At 47.5% G+C, this 20,069-nt stretch overlaps 1 protein-coding gene across 2 annotated transcripts in view; it reads right to left on the minus strand.

Annotated features, from left to right (window-relative positions):
* The window catches only part of EVA1C (eva-1 homolog C), a 66,357-nt gene that overhangs the window by 35,481 nt on the left and 10,807 nt on the right, over positions 1-20,069 (minus strand). Inside the window, exon 2 of one of the 2 annotated variants that reach the window (XM_037525031.2) lies at positions 195-391. The exons of the other annotated variant lie outside the window; for it this stretch is intronic. Coding sequence (XP_037380928.1) covers positions 195-391 — 197 coding nt within the window. The remainder of the gene's footprint in view (positions 1-194; positions 392-20,069) is intronic. 2 annotated transcript variants of the gene reach the window in all.

Consider the following 20,069-nt stretch of genomic DNA (forward strand, 5'->3'; position numbering starts at 1 on the left):
CGGCTCTTCAGAGACGCCCGCGAAGGCCCGCCTAGGAAACCCACGAAAGGTGATGTGTAGAAACTGGGGTTTTCGTGGCTCAGTCTTGCTTTGTGCGAACTACAAAACCACACGCACGTGCCCAGAGAGACAGAGAGAGGGGGCGAGAGGGAGGAAGCCATTTTTATCAATGTACAACATCCCTGAAGCAATACCTGCAATGTGGTGGGCGCCACGCAGGTTAAGCCGTCTTCCCTCTGGGAGGCAGGCTGCTGGGCACTACACGTGTGGTAACCTTGCCCATAAAAAGCCGATTGGACACTGATGGTGGAATGCCGAGGGCACTGCAGATTCAAGTGGTCCCCGTCGCAGGCATAGGCGGTGTGGTTTTGCAGGAGTTTGGTTAGGTAACCTGGAAAACATTCGGCTGGGTTACAAGAGGCCCAGGAGCTCAGCCCTCCTCCACCAGGGTGGGTGCAGAGGCCCTTGGCTGCCCGAGGAGGCAGCTGGCCGCTTGGGAAGAGCTGGGCAGGGCTTCCCTAGCATCTTCCTCGAAGGAGAAGACACCACACTTGGCCCCGAGCTGGCGCTGGAGGTGCAGAGCCCAGTGGACCCGGCTGGGCCGGAAGCCTTGGTCTGGGTCAGCCTGTTGGGAGGCTCCGAGTTGCCTTTCCCTTCGGGCACTGGCATGGAGGGATGGGCCCTGCAGGAGCTAAAAAGTCCTGAAGCTCCTCTAGAAGCAGGAAAACATTCCCAGTGGGTGTCAGGACATGCAGGTGCCTGTCCCGAGGGAGACGCGTGCTCTCTGATCTCCCGCTAGCTAGACCAGACCTTCCCGGAGTTGGGGGGATGCCCTTTGTAATCTTAGGAAACCACCCCCGGAGCTGCCTCAGGCCTGGGGAGGAAAGTGAGGCAGGGCACCTGCATGGGCTGGAACCTTCACTGAAGGGAGGGGAGCGGGTTGGGTGGACAACGAGGGGGCCCATAGTGTTCCCTCCAAATCCACGTCTACCGGGCGCCTCGGGAAGTGGCCCTTTCTGGAAATGGGGAGATTGCTGATATAAATAGCGAAGCTGGAGGAGGCTAGGCCCTTACTGCACAGGCCTCGTGTCCTTAGAAGAAGAGAAGAGACAGAGGAAAGACAGTTAAATAAACCCCCGAGGGACACATCTGGAGCTGCAGAACACCCAGGGCAGCGGGCAGCCCCAGAAGCTGGGAGCAGCAACAGGTTCCTCCCTAAAGCCTTCTTAAACCGGGACACCTTGATTTCAGACTTGGAGCTTCTGCAACTGGGAAATAATGAATTTCTGAGGCTTCCAGTCACCCAAGCGTGTGGTCTTTTGTTCCCTCAGTCACAGAAACAAACCCAGGTGCCCCATGCCAACCTCCCTGCCCCTCTCAAACTGGCTGAGGCGAGGAGCTGGCTGCACCCTGGCTCTGAGGAGCGGGAGGAAGGTCAGGCGTGGGAGGCCTGAGCTGTTTCTCAGAAAGGAGGAAGGAAGGTTCATCCGAAACGTAGACTCCTTTCCTCCTTCTCACACCTCAGAGGTCAATCTCCAGGCAGCTGGGAGGGGAGCCAGGGACTTTTTGGTGAGGTGTGTGGGAGCCGGGCTTGGCAGCTGTGGCCTCTGAGGGGAGGAGGTAGAGGAAGTCCTCAGAACTTTCCCAATTCCCACACAGACAGACTTGTGCCAGGGTTATTCCTACCAGGTTTCAGAATCCTCTCTGAACCATAATTCTCAGCAAAAGTCACCCGGTCCAGCTCCCTGAGTCTCCCTGAATGTCATATTGTGGTCACACCTGCCAGTCCAGAATGTTCCAACGAACAGAGGGAGCACTCATCCACACACTTCATCAGAACTTAGCTCTCACACTGCAGCTCCCTCCAGTCCCCCGAAAATCACCAAATTATCCTAAGTATGGCCAAGAATTAGTGACTACGAGTCAACTTCTTGTAAAGAAGCAAAGTAGCAAAAATGATGTCAGGTACCAGAAACACAGTGCACCCCACCAGGCACAGAGACCCCTTGGTGGCCCAAAGGCCATAGGTCAGTGTCTTCCTGAAGGACACACAGGAGGGCCCCAGGAAAGCCCGGAGTTGTGAGAGCTCAGCCTCCTTTGTGGGCTCTTAGTACCCCATCATGAGCCACCCCAGGGAACTCAGGGTGGCCTGGATGTTTTCCCTAGACCAGTCTCCCCGTTCCTCCCCCCTCCCAGGCTGATAACCACATACTTGAATCTCTTCTGATGCATCATTAAACCTTCTTGTCCATCACCCCCAGATCCTACTCGTCTCCCCTAGAAGGAAAGCTAGAACACCCCTTGCTTTAGGCAGCGTGGAGGGCGTCATGGCCCATTGAGAGTCATGGAGGAGGATGGGTGAGGTCAGAAGCTTGTAAAGGTTGAAAAGTAAGTAGAGGAACTCCCTGGTGGTGCAGCGGTTGAGCGCTGGGTTGCGAAGCTTCCCACAGCCTCTGCAGCGCCGGTTCGATCCCCAGCCTCCAGGCGAGGGTCCCACATAGTGCACAGACCTTTCCTGCCATGCCTGCTGCTCCCCTCAGCAGTGTACTTCGGTCCTTCTGCCTGCTCTGCTCCCTGCTCTGGCTCTGGTGAATTCTCTCACCCTCCCGTGCTTCTGACTGTACCCAGTGCTTGTATAAATAAATAAATACATCTTTGAAAAAAAAAGAAAAGTAAGTAGAAGTTGAGGAACTCTGAGATGATTTATGTATTAGACAGCATCATACCCCCTCCCAACAATGTCCACAGGACTAGCTCTATGTCCTAATGCCCATAACCTGTGAACATTTATGTTATAAAGGAGACCTTGCAATTGCAATTATGATTAAGTTTAGAATCTTAGGATGTAGAGAAGACCCTGAATAGCCTATGAGGGTCCAATACTATCACCAAGATCTTTGTGAGAGGGAAGCATTCCTGCTTCCGCTCAAAGTCAGGAAAGGGTGATGAGGCCACTGGACCAGAGCCTGGAGCAATAAAGCCATGAGCCAGAGGATGTAGGTGGTTTCTAGGAACTGGAAAAGGGAAGGTAACATGTTGTTGCCCTGAAACCTCCAGAACAAATGACAACCCCTCAATTTTAAACTTCTGTCCCTCCAAAACTTTAAGAGAAGAAATCTGTGCTGCTTTAAGCTACTTAATCCGTGATCATTTGTTACAACAGCTGTAGGAAACTAATACTGCTTACTCAGTGGCTCTTGCAAGAAGTTGAAGATGAGGGGAGAAATAGGACTGTAGTTATAAGAACCAATGTCTAGCAAGAGCTTGTTAAATACTTACATTTGGGTTATGGCTGGGAAAGGCCTATGCATGTGTGTATACATACCCAGGCAGCTGAGCACTAGGTCATATATTACTGTGGGTTGAGGTCAAATAAATTGGCAAGTGGGTAATAGCAAGAGAGTGAAATGATGGCCTGTACATTCCAAACTAAACACAGCAAAGGAAATGAGCACAGGAGAGAGAAAAGGTTCAAGGGAATGGAGGTCTGCAAGGGCTGAGTGGGGGCAATCACTCCAGCAAGCAGGAGAGGCAGGAGGTTGTGCCAAGGGAGTTCGAAGTGGGGCAGCTGCAGGTGTTGGACATATCCAAGAAGTGGCCATGGAAGAGGAAGATTGAGGACTTTAGTTGCTCAGGAGGAAAATGTGCTCTGGATCAGACCTCTCCCAGGATGAAGGGAGGGAATGAGGTGGCCCAGGTCCACAAAGGACAAATGACAGCTGCTCTGCTCCCAGCTTAAAGTCTCTTATATGTGCTGGCCCGCTGCCCCACTGAGCATGCACACTCTCTCCACTGCGTTGGGGAGTCAACACGTGACCTATTGTCTTTCTCAACATGAGCTGCTGCACCCAAACACCTCAGGCTGGCACAGTGCTGGGGGTTGCCAAGTCCAAGATCAAGGATCCAACGTGGTCTTGCTGTATCCTTGCAGGGTGGAAGGAGCTAAGGAGAGCTAAGGATCTCTGTGGGGTCTTTTAAATTAGAGATTAATGGGATTTGTGAATCCCATTCATAAAGGCTCTACCTTCATGACTTAAGCACCTCCCAAAGGTCCTACCTCCTAGTAAGATCACCTTTGAGGATTTCAACACAGGAATTCCTAACACAACATCATACCACTGCACTCAGCTTTCCTACAGCTAGCTCAAATGAGATCCTTTTTAAAGAACAGCTACCGGGGGGCCTCCCTGGTGGTGCAGGGGTTAAGTCAGCACTATCAAGCTATGGGCTATTGCCAGCTACTGCAGCATGAATTCAATCCCCACCCAGGGAGCTGACCCACATGGCACAGCAGACCTCTCCTGTCTCACCACTGCTCCCCTTAGCAGTGTATTTCAGTAGATCTGCTTGTTCTGCTCCCCACTCTGTCTCTGGTAAATCCTGTCACACACACCCCTCACCTCCGGCCTAAATCCCAGTTTTTGCAGAAGCAGATTTTTATGAATGGTTCACTCTGGATAAATGCCCATCCTGTTGGTTAATCAAAAATGCTTTATTTCTTAATGCTTTCAGTGAGAATTCTCATAGAATAAGTCTGTATTTGTGGGCAAATATTTACCACCATGGCAGACGGCAGAAGTGTACGCTGTGTTAAGAAATCAGTCCTGAGAGCCTGGTGTTGACGGGGGCTGGGGAGGGTGGGGAGACCCATGCCTGGTATTGGAATCTGCTCACCTAGCTCAGGCTGCACGTACGCACCATATGACTAATGATCTGTTTTCTTTAAACTAAAACTTGCTTTGAACTGAGATTCCTGCTCCAATGATGCCCAAATGAGTGCCAGACATTGACGCCATCAGAAATTAACCAAGCAGACCAGGATGTACCAAGGTCAAGAAAACCTGGAGGCTGATAACAAACTCTGGGGGCTGAACATGACGAATACCAGGAACATCAACTGTGAGGACCTGTTTGCTTATGACTGTTTTTGTTTAACTCAATATAAAAAGGCCAACTCGAGATGAGAGGGCAGAACAGTCTCTTCAGGGCACCATGCCCACTGTTCTCTCAGATCGATGGCCAGGGATCTAAAAAATAAGAGTGCTTATAGATTCAACTCCTGTCTCTGTTCATTGGCTTTTGGTAGTGATAAGCATCGGGCCAAGTCCACTGAAGTATGGCCTGGAAATGAATATTCTGTAGATTCTTGGAGGTGGGAGTGAGGGTTTTACGGGGTCGAAAGATAATAGAGTCTTTATTGCCTTCACATGGCTCAGGGGACTTGGTAAAGCTTAGGTTTTACTCAAAGATACTCTTTTCCCCATTGAATCTCCCCACTGTATATCAGCAGAAGCTCCTCAGCCAAGACAATAGGTAGAACCTTCTTCAAACAAACATCCCAAAGAACATCCTAGCACAAACCTTACAGTAGTTTAGATAAAGGTATTTATGTTTTCCTTTTTCAAACTGAGGTAAGATTTCGTTTACAACAGTGTAAGTTTCAAGTGTATAGTCTCACACCTCAACATCTGTATGTACTGCACCACACCTGCCACCAAACTCTAGTTTCCACTTACCACTGCCCCCTCCCCAACCCACCAACCTTCCCCTTTGGTAACCACCATTCTGTTGTCAGAATCTAAGGGTTTGTTTGGTTGTTTTGTTTATGCATTTGTTTTGATTCTTTATTGTCCACAAAATAGTGAGATCATACGGTATTTGTCTCTGTCTGATTTATTTCACTTAGCAGGATCCCGCCAGGGTCTATCCATGTTTTCTAAATGGCAAGACTTCATTTTTCATGGCTGAGTAGTATTCCATTGTGTATATACAGTCCTATGTCACTAAATGACAAGGATCCATTCTGAGAAATTCATTGCAAGGTGATTTTGTCATTGTGTGAATGTCACAGACTGCAATTACACAAACACACCTAGCTGCAATGGCACATGTGGTCCCCTCACTGGAAAAAAGTCATTAAGTGACACATCTTTACCCATCATTCATCGCTATGCACTTGGGTTGTTTCCACAGCTTGGCCTGTGTGAATAGTGATGCAATGAACGTAGGGGTACAGATACGTTTTTGAACCAGAGTGTTCATACTCTTTGAATATATATGTTCAGAAGTGGATTTGCTGGGTCATATGGCAATTCCATTTTCAATTTTTCAGAAGAACCCCCCCCCCACTGTTTTCCATAGCTCCTACACCACTTCACATTTCCACCAACAGTGTATGAAGGAGCCCTTCCTTCTCTCCAAAATCTCACCAACACTTACTGGTTCTTGATTTATCTAACGGATATGAAGTGATATCTCATGGTGGTTTTGACTTGTATTTCCCTAATAATGAGTGATGATGAATTTTTTTTCATGTACATGTTGGTGATCTGTCTGTCCTCTTTGGCATATTTTCATTTTTTGAAAGGTAGATGAAAAATTCATGGACCTTGAATCCCTAAGAGTGGCAAGACCTCTTCACCAGAAAGACCCAGGCAAGTCATTCTTGGGATCATCAGCCTCATCTTTACAAGTAAAAAGCCCATTAATACACAAGTCCAGGGACCAGAGAATGACCAGAATGCAAATGACTGGTTTGCAAAGCATCATGGGGTTTGCAAAGCATCCAAGGTGTTCTATGAGAGGAACAGGGGAGACAGGAGGTTCTTTGGCAAAATAAGTTTGCGACACATGTGTTAAACCGAGATAAATACAGATGTTGCCTACAGGACTTCTCACAGCCACAAATGTGCCATGTACTGGCTAGCAGTGGACATCACAGGTAGACTCTCTTGCATGTATGTGACCTTTTCCCCCTTTTTTCTTTTACATGAAGCATCTGAGGGTTAACATTAAGCCCATCATTCTTAAGTGAACATTCACTGAGCTCCGTAAAACATAGTGTTAAGAGCTGCAGCTAACTTGGATGATTTCAGATGATTTCGAATCCCCTATGTCAACGGAGTCCTCATCATGAGTCTGGTGATGGGCAGGATTACAAGTTCAATTTCAAGGCCAAAGTTCAAATCAGGACTAAGGTGTGTGATGATGAGCAGCACCTCTCAGAATTCATGTCCTGGGAGTCAAACGACATCAGGGCATGACACCTACTACCAACCACACACCACTGCGTGACTCCCAGGCACTGCTGTTGAATTGTGAATCTTGAGCAGCACGAATTTACACAGATCTCTCAATGCTGCAACGTAACCAGAAGACACTCCAAGTCAGCTCTCTGCACACACCCTGGCAGCCACCTCAGAGTCCAGAAACATCACTGCTGAGCTCGGAGGGAAAGGGAATTATTTTCTTCCAGCCTCTTTCCCTTTCCCACCTCCTTTCTTCATCCTCCTTTTCTCCCTTCCTCTCCTCCCTGCTTCTTCTAAACAATCAAGGGCTTAAAAGTTACTAATATTTAGAGGAGGCCAAACAGGCTACAAATTCTCTCTTTTCTGGAAGCAGAAGCCCTTTACGAGAGTCCAGGTTTCCCGAGAGCTGACCGTCGCTCAGAGCACAGCCCCTGGCCATGTGCCAATTTCACAACCTTTCCTCTGGGAAGAGAACGGAATTCAATTGTACAGTCATTGCCTCCCCCACATTTTTTTAAGTAAAAAAAAATCAAGCAGCACCCTTACACCGTTAATGCTTCCGATAAGAGCCCACACCTTTTCATTCACAAACACTCAAAGGCGTTTCTACATGTTTGAAGCTCTATTTCCAGAAAAGGGTATTTTATCTTTTGTTTAGAGGATTGGCAAAAGCACAAGAAGGCAGCCCGTGTGACTTTAGAGCAATGAGTCAGTGCTCCTAGGGGTACAGGAAGGGCCCCACATTGTATGAAGAGCTCACGACTTGGCATCACACACCCAAGAGCATCCAGAAAGTGAAGTTAGACTTTGATTTAAGTCCTTCCTCCCGCCCCAGGTCACATACCAAGAAGTTGAAGCTGGTGATTGATTATGAAGAGAACATCAACGTGTTTCTAAGATGTTGAGGGGGAATCACAAGGGCTGGGGATGACCAAGACAGCGATTATAGCTCTTAAGTGATGAGCTAAGATCCCTATCCCAAAAAAACAAAAGAGTGAAGGTAAACTTGGAGTCTAGATGGGGCAGAGATGATACATTTTCTCCCCGAGCACATGGGAGGGACACATATTTTCCAGTCCCCCTTGCAATACAGCGGTCCAGTAGAAGTTCTAGACAATGGAAGGAGAGCAGAAATGAGGTTGGCCACTTGCAGGTCTGATCAGTGAGATCCTGAGTGACCTTTTCCTGTCTGCTGTCACACCTGCAGTACAGAGGGATACGGACAGACTCAGGACCCAGAAGATGGTGGGGACACCTGCTGGAGGGCGCTGTGGAAGCAATTATTATAGAAATGCGCACAACCTCCCTGAAAAGAACCACATAAGTGCATTCAGGTTAAGTGTGCTCAGGCTTCTAGATGCCACTTCTGAGCCTACAAGTTCCTGAAATCCAGTTTCCAGCCACTGTCCTCCCTCAGTGGGTGGGGGCGTGGGTCTAGGCCCCCTCCCCCAGATACTAACTCCTGGCATCTCGAGTCCCTTATAGTCAGCCCTCGGGGCTCTACATCCACAGGTTTGAGCAACCACGAACAGTAAACACCCCCTTATTTGAATCTGAAAATGTGGGAGCCAAGGACCCAGCAAGTCGAACATACTTTTTCTCAAGGAATTCAGTTCTTTTCTTTGATAACAAAAAACTGCTTGGTTTTCTCAAATCTAAATGAAAATATTATTTCCAAAGGCATAAAACCTATAAACATCCCATACTTGCTGTTGCTTCAAGAGCATTAAAAGGGCCTCCAAAGTGTGTGTGTTTAAAATACCCTCAGCTTCCTAATCCATAATGGAAAAAATAACCCTGGAAATTGGCAGCGAACTTTGATAAAGTGACAGCAACCCCCTGGCCCTCTGTGATGTTTCTGTCTTGAGAAATGAATGTTCTTTTCATCTTTGGGGAGTGCTATATGGCCCGTATGGCCCATTTCTAGGCTCATGGAGACTTTCTATTCACCGTGAACTTGATTTAAATGCTGGCTTTTGATGATCACTTATGTATTTTCTCCTGTCTTGTTACTTATTCTCCCAACATCTCCTTTTCTTTCTGCACACAGATCCTCTGATTCATCAAACCCCATGTTTCCCCCAGTAGATACATGTATTTTCAGTGGCCTTTTCTGCGTGCGTGCGCTTGGTGTTACATGTACTGATTTTATAATGATCAGGCCGAATCAAGCAGTAGGTATCGTTGAAACGGAGTGACTCAGCAATTTAAAATGAGCGCAACCACTTGTTCATGAAAACAGTGATAAACAGAACTGCCAGGCGAGAAGGGAAAAGCCCCACTGTGTCAAATGATCAAGCTCAAAAACCTGAACAAGTGGTCCTGGTGACATACCTCAGACAGCCGTGTAAATATGGAAACTGAATTAAAACGATCAGAGATGCTTCAGATTCCATGCCCTACACCTCCAAAGCCTTCTCCAGGTTTCAGCAATGACACCTAGACACTGCCCATGAAGCAGGCCTCCTCCCAGCAAGCTGATGCCACAAGGAACGTTCCAGACCAGACTCCACCACCTGCTCACACACTGGTCTCTGGAACTTGCCTTAGTGGCAATGGAATTGGATGTTTTTATTATAGTAAGGTGGGTTCCCCCAACAAATCATGCCAACTTAATTGGCATGTTGAGATCTAAACCACAGATTACACATGTGTAGATCTATGTGTGATTTCAGAGCCATGTGCCTGCCTAAACATTTGTCTACACACACCACCCACCATATGATTTCTCAACTCATTCAAGCTAAGATCTAAAGTCCTGGGCCTCCCTGGTGGCACAAGGGGTTAAGCATAGCACTGTAAAGCTATCTGCAGCCTCTGCAGCACAAGTTCAATCTCCAGCCACCCAGGGAGCTACACACAAGGCACAGCAGACCTCTCCTGTCTCACCCGCTGCTCCCCTCAGCAGTGTGTTTCAGTCAGTCTGCCTGTTCTGCTCCCCACTCTCTACCCCTGCACCTCTGGCTTGTACCCCAGTTCTTGTATGCATAAATAATGTCCTTATATAGGGATCTCTCCTACCTGCGTGATCTCATTTTCTGCCATTTCCCTTGACTTCAGCCACAGCGGTCTTCCTCTTTCTCAAGAGTGCCATGCATGCTCCCACCTGCTCATGTCACCTGAAACCTTATCCCTTCCTCCCATCATTCTGTTTCTTGTTCAAATGTAAACTTATCCAATAGGCCGCCCCTGGCTGCTCCTCAAAACAGCACACCCCCTCCCCCCTCCCCAATTCTGCTGCATTTCACTTAATAAGCACATGGTATTGGCATCTCCCCTTTTTTTTTTTTTTATTTTTTTTTTTAAAGATTTTTTTTTTTTTTAATAGAGGCATGTTTTTCTTTATTTATTTGTTTGCTTGTTTGTTTGTTTTGTTTATACATGCACTGGGTACAATCAGAAGCACGGGAGGGTGAGAGAATTCACCAGAGCCAGAGCGGGGAGCAGAGCAGGCAGAAGGACCGAAGTACACTGCTGAGGGGAGCAGTGGGTGGCAGGAGAGGTCTGCGCACCATGTGGGACCCTCCACTGGTGGCCGGGGAGCAGCCGGGGATTGAACCGGCGCTGCAGAGGCCGCGGGCAGCTTCGCAACCCAGCGCTCAACCGCTGCGCCACCGGGGAGGCCCTGGCATCTCCCCTTTGAACGTCCAGCAGGGGTGCTTTTTAAGTCATTGCTCTGTCCCCAGTACCTAGAAAGAGTCTGACATATAGTAGAAGCGCGATGAACAGTTTTTGAATGAGTGAGTGAGTAAGTGAGAGAGTGAGGAAAACCAGCAGAGAGAAGAGGATCCTGATTAATCCTCACAGCAACCACCATCACTCAGTACTCAGCACTCTCGATATAACTGAATTGTCACTATTTTAAACTTCCTATTTTGCTGATGTCTCAACCTCCCCAGCAACAGGCTGGGAGCACCAGCCTGCACCAGGTGCCACTCCGGTGCAGCAGGCCGATGACAGGACACAGGATGACCCTGCCGTGAGCTCCCTTCTGCCCTCCCCGGGGGACAGTGACATGCATCAATCAAACCCCTCTTGCCTATGCTTGCTACTCCACCTGACCCCCAATAAAAACACCTGCCCACAGACTCATATTCTCGCTCTCCTCTTTCCCTCTCCTGCCTCCCACCTGCTTGCTTGAGCCGTTCCCCTGACCTGTATGGCTGCCACGCCTCCCTCCTGGGAAGAGGAAAATCCGGTATTTTATATATATGCCTCTCAGTATCATTTCCATGGCTATGTCAGGGTGATCCTTAAAGACACCACAAGGAGGATGTATGTTCCCACTTACAACACAAACATATGTTACTATGTATGCATATACAATAAGATATCTATACATACATCCAAATTAATATATGCCGCCATAGAGGGGGAGTGCATGGCTCTAAGAACCCGCTGACTGAAAACGACACTAATAGGGCCTCCCCAGTGGTGCAGCGGTTGAGCTCTGGGTTGCGAAGCTGCCGCGGCCTCTACGGCGCCAGTTCGATCCCTGGCTGCTCCCCAGCCACCTCTCCACCCTCCCGCGCTTCTGACTGTACCCAGTGCATGTATAAACAAAACAAACAAATAAATAAATAAATAAAAACATGCCTCTATAAAAAAAAAAAATAGAAAACGACACTAACAGCTCTGTGTTGGACTTGAACTTCAATCTTTTGATTATACCCACTTCATCCTGGACGGGTTGGCAGGCACACCTTTATGTCTTTACAACTGAAGGTCTCGAGGCCTATAAAAATGAACACCTTGTTGAGTAACTAGGTACCAAGCCCAGAAAATTCTTCAGTGAACACCAGCTGCATTAGATTAGACTAAAAGTAACTGGGTCAACCCTTATTTGCCCCAAGCATCTCCATGGAACACTTCCCCTTTTCTTTGGGATGCAGACTAACCCCCAAACTACAGAGTCGCTTGGCAGCAGTGGCCGGGATCCTGGTGCTTTGGATAACTTAATGCCACTTTTTACCAGCACTTAAAACTCAGGTATGAAATCTATACTTGATCTTTTCTGCTCAGAATTGGCCAAATTAGTGGCTCTTTCCTCAGGTGCAACAAAAGGTTCTCAGAATTACTCAGGGAAGCTGACCCACCAGGAGCCCAACACAGCCGGGCACAGCCCTATGAGGGCTCACAGGGGCAGCCCCCGCTCCTGCCCAGACAGCCTTCAGCCCCAGGCTCCTGGCCGCAGTGAGGAACAGGGTCGAAATGAAGCCTTCAGGGTATGTATTTTGCGTTTCATTCCACCAACAGGAAAATTGCATAGTGATTTCACCGCTCATACCATAAGACTTACTTTAACTAAGATGATAATGTTTGGAGAGTAGCACTATAAACCTCAAAAAGCTACGTGGAAGGTAAAAATGATTAGATTTAGGAGCAGGACAAGTTCACTGTACTTTGGACCTAATAAGCAGTGAACAAAACCAAAGCACGAACATTTCTTGAGACAGATTTAAGCAGCGTGCAAACGGCTTGCTGCGGGTGGGCGGGGTGGCCGGCTGGATCTATCACAGCCTCCTCCTGGGCTCTCACAGCCTCCTCCTGGGCTCTGCAAAGGATTTGGGAAGATTGTTTTGCTCTCTCTCCTTCTTTGGTTCCGCCTTCGAATGAGGGGAAGTCCTAGCATTTCTTTCTTTGTATTTCACAGAAACAGAGGCGGCTGGGCCTTGAAAGATAGACAGGCGCCTGAGAGGTAATTGGGCTGGCCCACCTCAATCTTTCTATTTGTCCTAATTGAGTCCCTGGCATGCTCACCCCAGGGCCCGGTTTAAACTGTTTCCAGTGGGTTCAGCTTCACTAAATGGTGCCAGGGGCCCCACCTTCTTAATTCTCCAGTGGCCTCTTGATTTGCCTTGCTGACAGTCATTGCTTTGACCGCCCTCCTGTTATACGTGATATTCTTAACCTGTTGCCTGACGTGGTATACAGCCATGTGGGTGAGGACACCCCTCACCTGGGAGCCCTGCGTTTGCCTTATTCACTGCCACCTGGCAGTCTTTTTGTACCTACTGGCCCTTTTCTGGATGTTTCAGCTGAGGCAAATTTGGCTTGCTGATCTGTAGAAATAGGCCTCATCCTTTGGAGATGCCACATTTGCAAATTTGCCTACTTGCTAATATTCTGTGTAACCCCCAAATCAATATTCATGGGGCTTCCAGAAGTTGTAGAAAGTCTGAGTCACCAGTGGGTGCGACCCAGCCCAGGAGGAACAAGGGATGCTCCGCTTCTTTGATTTAGCTCTTGATTGGAAAACAAGAGGGCGTGTCGTGGTCTAGCTAGTGCCCTGCTTTTCATATTTTTGTGCTTTATGTGGGTGATTTTGCTGTGCAAAATGGGCCCGAGTACAGTGCTGAAACGCTGCCCCGTGTCCCTAATCGCCAGAAGCTCGTGGTGGGTCTTAGGCAGAAAATGGGTGAGTCAGAGAAGCTGCAATTCAGGCACCAGCGATAGTGCTGGTGGCTTGAGCTCAGTGTTAACGAATCAACAGTACACATTAAATAAGGCATCTTCAAACAGAAACACACCTAAAACAAGGTCTTGCGTCTTCCTAGGATAGGAACAGAATAACTCAAGTGGAGTGTGTATGTATATGAGACAGTGTGTGGCTGCAAAATCCACGAGTGTCACTGTCCAGATCATGACTGTTTATATATATATAATTCAAGCAGAAAAACTTTATGCAATTGCTTTCAGAACAAGATGCAACACAGCAGCGTTCTTTCTCTGATTTTAAAAAAATATATAGTCATTCCTACTCTTTTATTGCATACCTTTGACATCAAGCACTGTAGCAATGTGACACTGATACACTGATAATATTATAAGATGGCCCTGATAGGACATATATCACATTATGCAATTACAGCACAGAGTCATTGTCTAAATGAGTCACACCGTGCTGTAGTTCACTGTGGTTTGTTCACCATTCCTTGCGAGTGTGTACCTTAAACACCATCAGTCAAATCCCCCAATCTCCTCATCCACTAGTCACCACCATTGTAATGTTTTAATAAAATTTTCAACTTAAAAAGGCAGCTCGCCAGCTCCTCGCTTTGTCACCCTCACAACAGCTCTCTGACACGCATGCCCCACGGTCGGCTAGGAGGTGGCACAGACGGTTGGTGACAGGGTCAGGGCCAGTCCCCATTCTGACTTCAGGCTCAGAGTCTCTTATCCAGGTTCCAGGGGCTCCTCTCTGCACACATCATTGTGATATTTCTGTTTAGAGTGATCTTAAATTCCATGGTAAAGGAAGCATAGGGGTTTATGGGGGGGTAGGCAAGAATGACAAGCATCTGACCCACCCAGGAGGCCAGGATGGCTTCCAGGTGGGAGGTGGTGGCTAAAAAAAAAAAAAAGGTCAGAAGGTGCAGATGAGCCTCATGCAGCAGGACAGATGTGTGGAGACTCAGAGGGAGTGTCCAGACACGCAGCAGAGCCAGTGTGCAGGGTGTGTTGTAGGGAGAAGACTGGAGATGTTAGCAACGTCTTGCTAAGGAGTTTGAATTTTAACCCAGAGGCAGATGGGAGTTACTGTGGGTGTGTACACAGGCGAGAGATGCTGGACAGCTTCGCAATTCAGAGAACTCCTTCTGGGGTTTTGTTGGCTGGACTGGAGTGACCCAATTCAATTAAGAGTGTTGCAGTGTTCTGGGGGAACAATTATGGAGCCCTCAGTAATACAGTGGCAGTGGGGTGGGATGGGGTGGGGTGGTCTGAGACCAGAGTCAAGGGCGTGTGACCTGCCGTGCACACAGCCCCACTCAGAAGGCTCCTGCGCTTGGTTTAAGGCTTTGCTGCCATCACCTTAAAATTCTTAATAACTACCTTTGAGCTGTATTTTGTAAGCAACACCCCAAGGGACAACGGGGCATGAGTGTGGGCAGAGGATGTGCCCACAATGTGAATTATCACCTTTCGACACCCTGAGCATAGACTTCTGGTAGACCCCCCCAAGGATGGGGGTCCAGCATGACTCAAAGCGAGCACCAGGATAGCAAGTTCCATGGAGGACTGAGTAGGAAGCTATGCTGTCCACAAGCCTCAGAATTTGCTTGGCATGTTATAGGGAAGCAGGCAATACATTCTAAGAAATAGGAATAATCAAGGAGCTCTATCATCTCCATTCTTCCTGGAGTTTCTTCCCTCTATCAGTCAAACACTAAGCTGAACATGATGTTGTCAAAGGAACATCCTCTGGGAGAGGAACCCAGAGCAGCTTTTCCTTTCAGTCCTTCCTTGCACACCGTCAGCCAAGGTAGAGGGTGGTTACTGAACAGGCAGGACACACGGAAAACGAGCTCTATCTCCAATTCCACATGCAAGTTCAGTGCCGTTATATTTGCATCTAAAACTGGCATTGTGCAATATAAACAAGAAAATCCATGCCGATGACTTAAAATATTAACTTTCTGGACTTTTTCATTTGCTTGAGGAGCAAATGAAAGAAAAAAAAAAAAAGAACTCCACGATAGGTTGTGAGAGCGAAAACACAGAAATATGGAGAAAAATCTTTATATTTTAGTAGCTTGAACAGCACTTTACTCCTGATTTTTGAACAGGGGGCTCCCAATTTTATTTTGCCCCGGGCTCTGCAAATTATGCAGCTGGTCCAGAATGAAATGGCCATGATTTACTCCCTTAAATGAGTGGGGACAGGGTGGTGATGGGATTATGGGGCATAAGGAACAGAGGAGCCGGAGGGATGCCTCCTGGGTTTTGAACTGCTGGCTCTGTCCACTTGGGAAATCCAGCATCAGAAACCAGGCTTTGTGACTCTGTTCTGAGTGTCCGGGGGGCATCCCAGTGGCGTGTCCAGGGTGTGACACCCAGCAAGGGCCTTGGAGAAGGGACACCAGCAAGTCATCAGCACATAGGTAGTGTCTAAGGGAAATAACTAATTCCAGAACTGTGGACAGGGGCACTGGGGAGCACAGATATTTAAGAGATGGACAACAAAGACAACTCCATATGGAGACTGACTGACAGGGCAAGAAGAGGAAGGAAAGGGCACTTGGTGGCTGTAGAAGAGGGAGGAGAAGTAAGACAGCAGCTAGAGGCTTTTATTAGTGGGTTGATTAAAAAGGGATTGATTAGCTCAAGTGACCTAATCTGCTAATCTGACCCCTCTGTGCTTCACCCTCTGAAACAAAGATATTATCAAAACAACAGCACCACTGAACTCAGGGCAAGGTTGTGAAGATTACACGAGCTGTTATGTGTGGCGTGCTCAGAACACTGCTGGATTCATTACCAAGAGCTGCAGTGCTGAGGGACCCACACCGGCAGCTCAGAACAACAGAAACGTATTGCTTCCCAGTTCTGGAAGCTGGTGGCTAAAGCAAAGGTGTCCCAGGGCCACCGTCCCCTGCAGACTGCAGGGAAGAACATGTTCGAGAATTCCTTAGCTTCCAGTAGCTCTCCTGGTCTCATGGTAGCAGCACTCCAACCTTCCTGTTGCTTTCTCCCTGTGTATCTGCCTCTGTGTCCCAATTCCCCCTTTTTATAAAGGACACCAAGCACATTGGATTGAGGGCATTGTCAGAACCTCTTCTTAACTTGATTACACCTATCAAAACTCTATCTCCAAATGAGGTCCAGTTCATGGGTCCCAGGGGTTAGGACGCCGATGTCTTGGGAGTTAGGAGGAGCGACACACAATTCTACCCATAGCGCTGCTCTGCCCAGAGTCAACTCCAGGTCAATGTTCATGTTGCTCAGAACCACCTCCATTTCCATTCACCGTGTTTTGTTCAGGTATAAGGCAGAGACCTCGTTGGAACAACTCGAGTTTGGGGAGCCAAATTTCATTCTGGCAAGAATCCCTGCCCCAGGGGGACATTTCTCCAGCATTTCTCCAACATTTCCCCAGTGTGACATCTGGCAGCCCAAATCCAAATGCAATGTTGGTGCTGCCCTCCCTGGAGCCGCCTTCCCTGGAGCATCCCTCCTGAGGAACAGCTCCAGCTTTCAGAACCTTCTCTTCCTTGCTCTCCTCTGCTGTAAGACTTGAAATTATCCTAATTTCAAGACTCTGGCAGCTTTGCCAGACACATCATATTTCTACTGGGAAGCTCTGTTCTAAAGTCTGTTATGGCCGTTGTGTGATTTATTTCCCTGCTGATAATTTGATTACAAGCCAATCAAGGAAGGGTTTGACTGCATTGGCCCTGGGCCCCAAACGCTCTGCAGTGACTATCGCTCAGGACCCTCCCCTGTGGCTCTCACGCTGCTCTGATTCCAGCAAATTCACTCATCCCTATAACCCACTGAAACACAGCAACTGTCAGGGAATGCCCATTCTCTAAGCTTGTTTGAGTAATAACTGTGATTATTATATTAACTCACAACCTAATAGTCAGCACGTCCATTTTAACCTACTCTCTGGGACTGTAATATATAATTGATATTCTTTAAAATAATATTCTCAATTAATAATAGATCCGACTATGTAAACTCCACCTAATAATGTACCTTCCCAACACAGACAGAATATGTAAGTAATGAAGAGAAATGGTGTGAGGAGACTCAAATCATACTTGAGATGTTTCCACAAGGTTCTATGGAAGTTTGTTGCTTGGGTTTGGTTCAAATGTCAGTGTCTGATTGCTGCAAGGAGTGAAAGACCAGTGTGTGTGTGTGAGTGTGTGTGTGTGTGTAAAACTCACACTCCTGAGCAAGTAGCTATACCTTCCTTTGGTGAAGTCTTCCTCACATAACAGACCCTGGCCTGGCTATGGAAAGCTGAGCTGGGGATTATCCAAGGGCTGTTTCCAGGGACTGATGTTGTCCGAGGTCAGATTTTATCTTTGATTCAACCTCCTATGAGTCAGGTTGCATATGGTGTCTCTACATTAAATTTCCCATTAAGATAAAAAAAAAATCCTTAAATTCAATGACTGTTCTGATGTTCTGGTCTTCCTGGGAGTTTTCTAGAGGTTGGTGGCATTGGATGCAGGACCCTAATGAGTGGTTAGCGACAAAGCCACTCCCATAATTTGGACTGAGGTTTGACAATACGAGAATATTCCCGGTCTGGAAGTTTACAATCTATTCACAATTCAGCTGGATTCAGCAGTTGGATATGATGCTCCAATTCTTTTTCTTAAGTATAGTACATAATCTTTATTAACAAGAGAAGGCAGAACCACAGAGAACTCTATGAACTCTGTGTTAAAAATATGTATATGATGAGAAAAATCACTATTCACAGTTTAATGCCCTGGGAAGAAAACAACTAAGAAAGAGCATCTTCATTAAAAAAGTTTTTCCCACTAATTTTATAACATCTATACCCAGCAGGAAATGCCAAATGCTTGAAGCATGTGGGAAAATCAATAATTTCTTCAGACCTACATTTTCAAACTGTATTGAAATAAACAGACCTTACAAGAAGATGCTCTGAATACATATATTTATATAGAGAGACAGAGATAGAAAGTCAAATATTTTTATGCATTTATATGTGTGTCTGTACGTTTACGCAGACAGATGCCTGGAGAGGGAGGTACACAGATAAACAGACAGGTGATAGAGTGGATGGACAGGCAGATTAGTGGATAGATGGCTGGATACTGGGTAGGTGGTGGTGGATGGATGATGGATGGGTGGATGGTGGATGGGTGGACAGATGGACAGATGGAAGGGGGATGGAAGACAGATAAGAACAGAGGGAGGGAAGAGAGAGAGAGAAAAAGAAAGAGAGAGAAAGAAAGAAAGAGGGAGACAGATGGAGAAACAGACAGAAAAAATGTCTTTTCCTTTTTTACAGAAAGTCATACTCATTTCAAAGACAGACTAATCTCTGTTTAGAATCACGATGCCCTTTTGTGAAAAAGGCTGTCAAGGGAAGATGCTTCATTTCTTCGCATGCACTGACTCTGGAAACTCACACTCAATCACACCAAAATGAGCAGGGCTGAGAGAAGGAGCCAAGGCCTTCCACTGCACAGCATCCTGACATCACCCACTTTAAAATTAAATCTGAAACACAGTTCCGACAGGCCTGCTATTTTCTTCGGTGCCAAGAGCCACACAATAGACCTTTTTTGGGGACAAAGCTCTTAAAATACTTGGAGATTCAGAGGCCCTGAGTCACAGGGCCGCACTGATCCTGCACAGCCGCCACTGCTGGGCCCCTGCTCGCCCTTCTGAAAACAATACCATATTTTCTCTGTGTTTGGCAGGAGGAAAGAAATATTTTAATTGGAGTTGCAACCTGTTTGAAAGGGGTGACAGAGGAGGGCAGACTCTGGAGTGGGTGGCATGTTCTTGGGGGGAGACCTCTGGGCAGGGCTGGGGGTTACCACTTCAGGAGACCTGTGATCCTCCTTCAGGGCAGTGTGGGCCCTGCACAGGTGCTCAGCTCTGGGCCACTTACACTGCCCGTGTGCCCCAGTGGGTGTGTAATGTCTCCCAGGGAGGGTGAGCCGTGTTTAGCTGAAATAACACTACACTCAGCACTCTCAGAATAGCTCTGAACACAGGTCTTTGGAGAGTGTGTAACACACAGCACAGAGTGCATGCCGTGTGCTCCAGCACTATCAGTGCGTGCATGCAGAAGCCACCTGCAGGCAGGTGCACAGAGCAGGCTGGGGGCAGCAGGAGGGTAGGAAGGATGGGAGAGGAACGGGAGGCACCGGGACCTGCTGTTCTCTGCCAGGACTCCCCGACTCCCCCTTGCTCCCTCTGAAGATTCAAATCCAGGGGGACATTGGTGGCAGGAGCACTGTAGTAACATCACCAGAAACAGGGGTGCGGATCCTCTACTCCAAAACACAAGCAATGATGTAAACTAATGTTACCTCAATTAAAAAAAAAATAAAGAATTCAAATCAAATGGCCCCTAGGTGAAACTAGTGAGAAAAGAGGCATGCCGCTGGTCTCCCTTACATGTGGAATATAGAGAAACCAAACAAAAGGTCAAGAAAAAGTCAAACTGGCAAACTGACCATAGAAGCGAGGCGCATGGCAGAGGAGGGGACGGGAGGAGAAAACGGGAGAGATGAGCACCAGGGAATACGGCCCTGCCTCACG

This window comes from Talpa occidentalis, unplaced genomic scaffold (genome assembly GCF_014898055.3).
Source record: "Talpa occidentalis isolate TD23 unplaced genomic scaffold, MPIMG_talOcc4v2.1 talOcc4.4, whole genome shotgun sequence".
NCBI lineage: Eukaryota > Metazoa > Chordata > Mammalia > Eulipotyphla > Talpidae > Talpa > Talpa occidentalis.